This window comes from Poecile atricapillus, chromosome 9 (assembly GCF_030490865.1).
Source record: "Poecile atricapillus isolate bPoeAtr1 chromosome 9, bPoeAtr1.hap1, whole genome shotgun sequence".
Classification (NCBI taxonomy): Eukaryota; Metazoa; Chordata; class Aves; order Passeriformes; family Paridae; genus Poecile; species Poecile atricapillus.
Window position 1 is genome coordinate 5195013 of NC_081257.1, and position 10982 is coordinate 5205994.

General features: G+C 46.4%; 1 protein-coding gene across 1 annotated transcript; it reads left to right on the forward strand.

The window, feature by feature from the left end:
- The first annotated feature begins 1169 nt into the window (after positions 1 to 1169).
- Positions 1170 to 9015, forward strand: LOC131582363 (uncharacterized). Its single transcript, XM_058845460.1, has 2 exons — positions 1170 to 1310; positions 6866 to 9015. The coding sequence occupies exon 2, from the start codon at positions 6977 to 6979 to the stop codon at positions 8906 to 8908; it is 1932 nt and encodes a 643-aa protein (XP_058701443.1). The 5' UTR covers positions 1170 to 1310; positions 6866 to 6976; the 3' UTR covers positions 8909 to 9015.
- The last annotated feature ends 1967 nt before the right edge of the window (positions 9016 to 10982 follow it).

Below are 10982 nucleotides of genomic sequence, written 5' to 3' on the forward strand. Positions count from 1 at the left end.
CTTCCATCCCAGTGTGGGGCCACTCCAGGCACGTGGTCCTCCTGCCCCTGCTCCTGAGGGGAAGGCAGAGATGACGGAATGCCTTGGACGGTAGCAGTCACCCTGATGCACTTCATGCTCCTCCAGACTGAAGGAGAAATGGAACTGCTTTCCATTCAGGTCCTCCTACATGGACGAACCAAAACATAGAAGACGAGAAATCCCTGGAGGCATCCCGACTTCTGGACAAGATGTTGAGTGATCTGGAGACACGCAGTGGTGGGTGTAATTCCCTCAGCAGCTGGGGCCTTTCTCTGCACATCTGGACACGCTGTCCCCGGCACAGCAGGAAGGGATCCATGTCAGCCTGGCTGCCCTACTGCTGCTTTCACAGCCTGCAGGGCTGTTTCCCCAGCCTGGCCTGGCTGCAGCTTCTTCCCAGCCTCTGCAGGAAGGCATTTGGCATCAGCTGAAAGGGAGCTCAAGCTGCACCTTGGCCATGCAGACCCTGAGATCCCCTGCAATTTTTCAGTCTCAGGGTAAATCAAGAGGGGCAGCTTCAGGAGGAGGGAGAGTCTTGTGTCAGCACAAAGAGCCTTGGACTTTTCCTGATCAAGCAATCATGACCAAGACATGGATATGTCTTTGACAAATATTACTTCCTGAAGAAGCCACCTCCCTGATGGGCAGTAGTTCCATCTGATTCAGCTGTGCCTCTTTTCTTTCTCCAGAGATGGACCAAAAGTCTTTGCAGAAGGCAGAACTTAATGCAGAATGCAATGGCTTTGTTGCCATTTGATTCAATAAACTCTATTATTAAGGTAGTAGCAAATGATAATAGTTAGCATTAGTTGACATTAGTAGTAGTTATGCTAAGGCTTGGTAGGCCGCATGTAACCTGCAGATGAACTGTATAGCAGATATTGCAATGTAAGCAGTGTAGCTAGGAGATAATCTAAAGAATGCACCTCTTGGCAAAACCTAAAGGTCAAAGAGATAATCGTACCAAGTAGTGAGAGAAATTAAGAAATTGTGATGATGAAGAAATCATGTAGAACACATATAAAAACCCTGTGCTTTTTCTGTGGAATGGGGCTCTGTCTTTGGACGCTAGTCCACAGGCTCCCGGGCCCTCAATAAAGCACCGCATAAACGACTTCGGTTGTTTGTGTTTTCTTCGGATCGGGCAACAGTTTTCTGGCGACGGCGGCAGGACTCCGAAGGTGACTGGGGCGGTTCGCGTTCTGATCCACTCCACGCCGACACCGAGTGATTCTCGGGGAGTCATCGGTTCGTGCCCGACCCCCGCACCTGGCGGACGACTGCAAAAGGTAAGCCCGAAGGTGCTTTATTTTTCTGGTTTTGGTTTGGGTGCCTGCTCATAAGACGAGGCGGCGATCCTCGCAGGGTTGGGCTAAGACGTCTGGTTGGTCTGGGAAGCCTAGGCGCCGGCTGTCAGATGCGGCGAAAGCTGCGCAGGTCCGGCACTTGCCCCTCGTGGCGTCGAGAAGCGGCAAGTTGGATTGGTCTGGTATTTATCTGGTATTTAGTCCCTTTTGTTTGCTGTATGTGGTTTGCTGTATGTGGTTTGCTTAAATTTGTCAAACTGTAAATATTGATTGTGGTTTTGTATATTGCTGCTTATTGGTTGATACGATCGTTTGTTGAATTATTGTTTAGGTGTTCGTAAGTTGTTGCTGCTAAAAGTGAAACTACCTCAGTATTGAAGTGATTGTTGTGTGAGTGTGTGGTATGATTGATTTTGTTGGACTGTCAATATTGATTGTGGTTTTTATTGTTTCGTATATTGCTGCATATTGGTTGTTGCTATTGGTTACCGAGTTTTTGTACGGCTGTGAGTAAGGTTCAAAATGCCATTCAAGGCACTTAAGTCTATGGTTCAGTCTGATAAAGGTATCCCAGAAAATACCCCGCTAGGATGTTTAATGAAGAGGTGGAAAAGTGAAGGGTTTTTCCAGGAGATGAGTAAGGATAAAATGATTGATTATTGTAATCATTGGTGGCCCGAATATAAGCGAGAAGGGTCGTCATGGCCAGAGAATGGTACTGTGGACTATGACACCATAAATTCGTTAATGCACTATCTGGAGGAATGTGAAAAATGGGATGAAATACAGTATTTAGACTTGTTTCATTTACTGCGCCGTAAAAAGGAATGGCAGACTGAGTGTGGAATAATGGTGTTGGAGATGAAAGAATCTAAGTGCGGGGGTTGTAAAGAAAGATCTAAATGTGTTCAGTGCTTAGCCTTAACCTCTCGACCAGAAGAGGATTTGTCTTTTATGGTGTCACCCGGTGCGCTTCCTGCTTCACCCCCTCCTGCTGTCTCAACCCCTCCTGCTGTCTCACCTCTTCCCTCTGTCTCACCCCATTCCTCTTTGTATCCACCGTTACCAGAAACCAGCACTGAGGATGAGGATGAGGATGAGGAGGAGGAGGTGGCAAACTTAACGGTAGTACCAGGGAATGCTAAGAAAGTTGTTATCCGACCTAAAACCCCTTCCCCTGTTTCTCCCCAGAATCGGCGAAATACTCCGCTCGCGGCACGAACTAGACAGGGACATAAAAATTACGGGGAATCCCAGCTTATTGCCCCTTTAAGGGAAGCTATGGGACCTCAAGGAGAGAAAGTGCTTGTGAAAGTGCCTTTCTCCCCAGGAGATCTGGTGATTTGGAAGCAGTCAGCAGGCTGTTACCGTGAGAATCCGGAGAGGGTGGCCCGGGTGGTCAAAATGATAATTAAAACCCAGAATCCAGATTGGAATGGCATGCAGGTTTTGCTAGATACTTTGATGGATTCCACCAAAAAAGAGATGGTGTTACGGGCAATGAAAGAGCGTGCTCGAGAGATGATTAGGCTGCGTTGTACAGTAGAAACAGTAAATGACTTAGTTCCAAGCGATGATCCGGGGTGGGATCCAAACAGAGTCGGAGGAATAGAATCTATCAGGGTGTACCAGGAGTTGTTAGTAGAAGGAATCAGGACTGGGATGCCTAAGACACTAAACTGGTCAAAATTGTATTCAGTTAGGCAGGATAAGAATGAATCTCCTTCGGCGTTTTTAGAGAGACTTAAGGAAACTGCTAGATGCTTCACTGATTTGGAGACCGACAGTGAAGCAGGAAAATTGCAGCTTGCTTTAATCTTTTTGGGTCAGACACAGGAAGATATCCGCAGAAAACTGCAGAAGTTAGAAGGACAAGATATTCGGGACTTGGATAAAATGCTAGAAGTGGCTTGGAAAGTTTATAATAACAGAGAAAAGGAAACGGCCAAGAAACAGCAGGCAAATATACTAGCTATAATGCAGCAAGCCAGTGAAAGGGGGGAAGGCAGAGGTGGTTTTGGGCGCGGTCGTGGCTTTGGACGTGGCAGGGCAGGATTCCAGAATGTTAAATTTGGAGGACAGGGGATGGCCCCTCCTGGTCCCCCGCAAGGAGGGATTGCTCCCAATCAATGCGCGTTCTGTCATCAGATAGGACACTGGAAGAATGAGTGCCCAGTGAAAGCTGGACTGGGAGGAATGCCAGTGAATGGACCAACAGGTTACCCTGTGAATCCAGAAGGTGGCGCCCAAGCATTTGTGTTGGGAAATTATCAGAATCAAAACTGACTAGAACAGGACTTGAAGGTCAGGATTGATATTGATGGGAAAGAACAAGAGTTTATCGTGGATACGGGGGCAACGCATTCAGTTTTAAACAAAAGGTTAGGACCTATCAGTGATACTACCATACAGGTAGTGGGGGCAACGGGACAATTAGAAGAAAGACCCTTTTTACAACCATTGAATTTGAGATTTGGAGGAAAAGAATTAGATCATCAGTTTTTGTATATGCCTAATTGCCCCAAGCCATTGCTTGGCAGAGATTTGTTGTCATCATTAAATGTCAGAATCATATTCGAAAATGGGAGGGTGAAATTAGAGGTTCCGGGAGAAGAAATTGCTAAATTGTTTGTAATAAAAGAAATTGATCCCTCTCCTATTCCTATTGAAGTAGATCAAGCTGTAGTACCTTGGGTATGGGAGTCGGGGAACCCAGGAAAATCAAAAGCTGCTCAGCCAGTGGTAGTAGAACTAAAAGAAGGAGCTCAGCCAGTGAGAATAAAACAATACCCAATCAAGTTAGAAGCTAAACAGGGTGTCGCTCCCTTGATAACTCAGTTTTTAGCACAAGGAATTTTGCAGGAATGTGAATCAGACTTTAACACTCCTATTTTTCCAGTCAGAATACCCAATGGTAAGTATCGGCTAGTGCAGGATTTAAGGGCAATTAATAATATTACTAAAGACATTCACCCAGTGGTTGCCAATCCGTATACTCTATTAACATCTGTGTCAGAAAGATTTAAATGGTTCTCTGTTATTGATTTGAAAGATGCTTTCTTCTGCATCCCTCTGGCATTGGAAAGTAGGAAATATTTTGCATTTGAATGGGAGAGTCCTGATACTGGAAGAAAGAGACAGCTCACCTGGTCTCGATTGCCGCAAGGATTCAAAAACAGCCCTACAATATTTGGAAATCAACTGGCAAAGGAATTGGAAGAGTAGAAAACTGCTGAGGTAAGAGAGTTACCTTCCTCTTATGTTATTCTCCAGTACGTGGATGATATCTTTTTAGCAATAGCAGAAAAGGAAATGTGTCTGAAATTGACTATTGCTCTGTTGAATATGCTGGGCCAAGCTGGCTACCGAGTGTCAAAATAAAAAGCACAGCTAATAAAAGAAAGTGTAATATATTTGGGATGTGAAATCACCCAAGGCCAGAGACGGTTGGGAGTCAATTGAGTGGAAGCTATTTGTGCTATTCCCCTTCCCAGGAACCATCAAGAACTGAGGTCCTTTCTGGGAATGGTAGGGTGGTGCAGGCTGTGGATTCTGAATTTTGGACTTCTAGCGAAACCATTATATGAAGCTCTGAAAGAACCGCAGTTGAGCTGGAATCGACAGAGGAAAAGGGCCTTTGAAGACTTGAAACAAGCATTAAAGGAAGCTCCGGCATTAGGCCTTCCAGATTTAAACAAGGACTTTCAGTTGTATGTGAATGAGAGACAGAAATTGGCACTGGGAGTGCTAGCTCAGAGACTTGGTTCATGGAAACGCCCGGTAGCGTATTTTTCGAAGCAACTAGATACAGTAAGTGATGGTTGGCCGTCATGCTTGCGGGCAGTTACGGCCACAGTGATCCTCATCCAGGAAGCCAGGAAATTGACTTTGGGAAGGAAAATAGAGGTATTTGTGCCTCACATGGTACTGGCAGTCTTGGAACAAAAGGGGGGTCACTGGCTTTCATCCAGCAGAATGCTGCAATACGAAGCAATTCTGAGAGAACAGGATGATGTAGATCTAAAAATGACTAATCATGTTAACCCAGCAGAATTTCTCCGCAGTGAGCAGGAAGAAGGAGAATTAGCACATGACTGCATGGAGGTGATTGAACAAGTGTATGCCAGTCGAATGGACTTGAAAGAGGTTCCAATGGAAGATCCGGATTGGGAACTGTTTACCGACGGGTCCAGGTTTGTAGAAAATGGTACCAGGTATGCGGGATATGCAGTGGTAACAGTCACCACTGTAGTGGAAGCAAAAGCCTTGGTTCCTGGAACGTCAGCTCAGCGAGCTGAGATCATTGGACTCACTAGAGCCCTAATGTTAAGTTCCGGAAAGAAAGTGAATATATGGACTGATTCTAAATATGCTTTTGGGGTTGTGCACATTCATGGCGCCTTGTGGAAAGAATGAGGGTTATTGAACTCTCAAGGAGCTACTATCAAATATAGAACTGAAATCCTAGCCTTACTAGATGCAGTACACCAACCTGAAAAGGTTGCAATAATGCATGTGAGAGGTCACCAGAAGGAAGAAGGAAAAATATATTGAGGAAACAAATTGGCTGATGTCACAGCACAAGAAGCGGCCAGAGAAGTGTGGACCCAAATGGCCCTGATACCCACTAAGGTGAGTCCTGTAACTCCACATTTGATTCAAGAACCGAAGTATTCCCCAGATGACGAAAAACTAGCATCACTGCTGAAAGCGCAAAAGAATGCAACTGGATGGTATGTAACAGCCTTGGGACAAGTTGTAGTTCCCACCCGGATTATGAAAGCCATCTTAGAGACTGAACATAATAAATGCCATTGGGGAGCAGAGGCATTAGTAAAATTTCTAAAAAGAGAAGTAATTTCTAACCAGATGTTAACATTGGCAAAACGGGTGAATGCCACGTGTCCAGCTTGTTTGAAGAAGAACCCAATAGTTAGGAAACAGATCCAGATGGGGAAACTACAAGTGGGACCAGAACCAGGAGATTATTGGCAAGTAGATTTTTCAGAATTACCGAAAGCACAGAACTTTAAGTATCTTTTAGTGTGTGTGTGCACTTTTTCAGGATGGCCTGAGGCCTTTCCTTGTCGCACCAATCAGGCAAAGGAAGTGGTCAAAACACTGTTGAAGGAAATCATTCCAAGATTTGGGGTACCGTTAGGATTGTCATCAGATAGAGGCCCACACTTTACAGCAGGAATAGTACAAGAGGTGGCCAGGATGTTAGACATATCTTGGGACTTACACACCCCTTGGCGACCTCAATCGAGTGGTCAGGTAGAGCGGATAAATCAAACAATTAAGGGACAAATTAAGAAAATTTGCCAAGAGGCAAAGATACAGTGGCCACAGGCACTGCCATTGGCATTGCTCAGAATCAGAATCAAACCCAGGGAGCGAGTGGGAGTCAGTCCATATGAAATTCTATATGGAAAACCATACCATGCTAATGTGTTGAAAGGAGATTTGCACGTGCAGGGTGATCAGACAATATTTGGTTACATCATGTCACTAAACAAAACTCTTAATGCTTTAAGGGGAACCTTGCAGTGGAATCGACCTATGCCACTGGAGAATCCGGTGCATGACATTCAACCAGGAGACCAAGTGTACGTGAAGAATTGGTCCACCCACCCCTTGAAAGAGACATGGGACGGGCCTCGTCAAGTGATCCTGACAACTTACACTGCAGTAAAGGTCGAAGGAATCGACTCATGGATCCATTACACCCGAGTCAAGAAAGTCCCTGTACAATGGGAGACTCAGCTAGTCTCTCCAACACGGATGATCTTTCGCGGAAAGTAGCCTTTTTGATTATATTATTACTGGTAATGACGAAACCAATTCTTGTTAACGGTTCTATTGTAGTTGCAGTTACCAAACAGGTGGAAAGGATGGATGGGAACCTGACCTATGACCAGAAAACTGAAGTCCAGAATGTGCAAGCAACCTGGAAGGAAGGTGCTGATTATCCAGAAGCAAATATTGTCACAGTTTGGGGTAAGGATGCACAAAAGAAGCATAGAGAACTGAGAGATACAGAAGTAGCTGTACATCAAAGTCATGAACAAGAGAATTTAGTAGTAGGATTGATTAGAGATTTTGGAAAAGTCCAAAATGTGTCCCGAATTACAGCATGCTTGCCCCTCCCACAAGCGGCAGGAGAACCAATTCCGTGGGGAATAATTCCCATTCCATTACTACCTGAGACGGCAGACAACACATCTACAGTATGTCAAAAGACTGTCCAAAAGGTAGTTGTCCGACCTGAAGAAGATTGTATGAAACTGCCCAACAGCCAATTTACCCGTATAAGAGGGTTTAATGGTGTAGGGTGGTGTAGTTATGATGAGTTACAAGATTGCCAAAATATTACGAGCCAAACTACATTGTGGGATGATTGGAAAACCGTATGGGGTCCGAGTTTATTAGAACATTATAGCTATATTGGAGCAGTAGACTGGTGTATACAATGGACAGGAAGTAAAAATCAAACCCCGGAAGAAGTCTATAGAACAGGGACCTCTACAAGAGAAATTATAGCAGCTAAGGGAAATTGGAATTGTACTAAAGTCATTACATGTGATACCCCTGAAAGCCAAATTAGCCTGGCTTCTCTTAGAGTACTACTTAAGTGGGGATGTGAATGCAGAACATTTAATCATACAATTACAGGAGAAGCATCCGGAAACAGTGGAATCAGACGAGCTGTAAGTTGTAGAATTACTACTATCAAAAGCCCAGGAAATTTAGTCTGGGTAATGGGACATGGACAATGGACTACACATATTCCTATAGATGGGCCGGTAACACAAATCACTCTAGGAATCCCCACTCTCTGCCCCCTGTGGAAACAATCAAAATTAAAACCCAACCGGAAGAAAAGAGAAGTAGATGCATTCACTGAATTAGAAAATGAATGGCACGAGCCGGATGGTGGAGTTAAATTTGGATGGGCTTTAGAATCACTATTTGCACCTGTAGCCTCTTACAGGAACAGAGAAATGCTATACAAACTGCTAGGGCAAACTGAGAGATTAGCAGCAGCCACAAAGAAAGGATTTAAAGACATGAATCTGCAATTACAAGCCACATCCCGAATGACTTTACAGAACAGGATGGCACTGGATATGCTATTGTTAAAAGAGCATGGTGTGTGCCAGTACCTAAAAACGAAAATTGACCATTGCTGCATCCATATTCCAAACGTGACCATTGAAGTAGAAAAAGATATTTCTCAATTGGAAACGATTGAATCCGAAACAAAAGAAATTGAAAAAGAAGCACAACATAATTGGATCGGAGATATATTTGAGTCCTTAGGACTTCAGGTTTCTGGATGGGTTTGGTCAATAGTACAGTACATTCTGTTGTTTGCAGTTTTGTTATTAATCATTTGGTTAGCCTGTAAGTGTGTTCTAGGAGTCATCGAAAAGGAAACAAGACGCACCAGAAGAGTGATAAAAGCCTTGGCAAGAACCAATGAGATACGCCTCAATGAAATACGCCGACCTCCTCCGAGGTATGAAGATGTTGTTGGGCAAGATAATCCAGCATTTGAAAGAACCAACGATGACTAAGAGTTGAGCATTCTTGCAGAAGATTGAAGAATGCTCAAAAGGGGGGAATTGTTGCCATTTGATTCAATAAACTGTATTATTAAGGTAGTAGCAAATGGTAATAGTTAGCATTAGCTGACATTAGTAGTAGTTATGCTAAGGCTTGGTAGGCCGCATGTAACCTGCAGATGAACTGTATAGCAGATATTGCAATGTAAGCAGTGTAGCTAGGAGATAATCTAAAGAATGCACCTCTTGGCAAAACCTAAAGGTCAAAGAGATAATCGTACCAAGTATTGAGAGAAATTAAGAAATTGTGATGATGAAGAAATCATGTAGAACACATATAAAAACCCTGTGCTTTTTCTGTGGAATGGGGATCTGTCTTTGGACGCTAGTCCACAGGCTCCCGGGCCCTCAATAAAGCACCACATAAACGACTTCGGCTGTTTGTGTTTTCTTCGGATCGGGCAACAGCTTCATGCCAGATGCCTCTACACAAAGGGAGGAGAAACCAGACAGTGCTACAGAAGGTATACTGCTGTGCCAGATTCAGCCAGGTTGAGCAGTCCTGCTGGGGTCCCTCCATACGAGACACGTCCCGAAACACCCTGGGAGCGGCTGCATCGGGTGTCCATGGCGGGGAAAGGGCAGAGGAGGAGGCCAGGGCTCCAGTGTGTCCTGACAGGGCCTGGCTCTGTCCCCTTGGGCTGGGGGAGCTGTCACGAGGAAGGGACGGTCAGTGGTGGCTGTGGCTGCTCAGGGATGGCTTTGGCCCGTGTCCCAGGAAGAAGCCACTGCCCAAGCAGCTGCGCTGTCCCCGGGCTCTGCTCCCGACCTTCTGGGCTCTGTTGGGGGGCACAGCCTGTGCCAAGGGATGGCAAGGTGCCTGCAGGCCCCAGCTCAGGGGCAAACAGAGAACGTCCTGGCCGTATGCAGCGTGCTGCCAGCTCAGCAGTGGAGCACAGCTCGGGCTCAACGCTGCCCATTGCTCCCACAGATGTTATCACAGAAACAGGAGTCAATGTTAAGGATCCAGTGCGCCTATCAAGAATTGTCCGCCCACGAGACGGGCGCAGATCCTGCCTGAAAGACTCCGTTGCGACAGTCTTCACTGTTCAACTTTTGCTTATACGCTCTTATTTTGGGATACGGAAACTGGACAAGATCAGCAGGTGATTTGTTGATTTTTCTCCAGAGTTGTCTTAAAACTCTGCACACAGCACTGGTAGCCTGACGCATAGTCATGCTGCTGTGCACTTGTTTGTAGTCAATGGTAGTCCACAGAATTCCGCTGAGAGTTCTGCTGCTGCCCAGGCCTTTCATTGCCCTCCTAACTGCTGGGCCTTGTCCTGGGGAGCCCGCTCGGGCTGCAGCCAATGCTGCCTCCCATGGAGGCTGCCTGGCCAAGAGCAGCCCCAGGAGCAGCAGGCAGAGGCAAAGCAAGGTGGGCAGGAGGAAGAGCGGGAACGAGATTGCCCTTGAAAGGAAGAAGCGCTCTGAGACCTGCTCCAGGCCAGGGACCCTGCCCAGAGCCATGCCCTGCTCGCCGGGCTCTTGAGGGGCAGCTCTCCAGCTGGGCCAAGCTGTGCCAGCAGCTGCAGCCGTGCTGGGGAGCCTTGGCCGCTCTGGGCCCTGCTGTGCAAGAGGGGCCCTGTGTTCCAGCGGCAGCTGGGGGCCTCAGCCACCTCCTCTTTCCACGGGAACTCCTCTGTAGCTCCAGAATCGTGGCCAAGAATGTACCACTCTCCCTCATCCTCAGGAAGCTTAGAGACTGTCTGGTTTTACTGTGCTCCTAACATGCTCTCAGAAGCAGGAGTTGCCTTGCAAAGAAGAGCACCAGCACTCCCTGCCTCCCCCACGGTCCGCCAGCTCGGCCATGATCCCTATTTCCCCTGAGATCCCCCCACCTCCTCCCCTCCCGAGCCGGCCGCCCTGCTCCAGCTAGGACTGAAAGTGGGCCAGCCACGGTAGGCCTTGGGCCTCTAACAGCTTGGGGCATCTGCTCTTTGCTACAAATAACACTTGTTGCCTATGGGTAACAACCAGAGGCAGTTTTCTTACTGTTTTCCCTTCAATAGGAAGGGCTGAATAT

Coding starts and splice junctions, on each gene's coding strand:
- LOC131582363 (XM_058845460.1), top strand. CDS start 6,977: ATGGGACGGGCCTCGTCAAGTGATCCTGACAACTTACACTGCAGTAAA.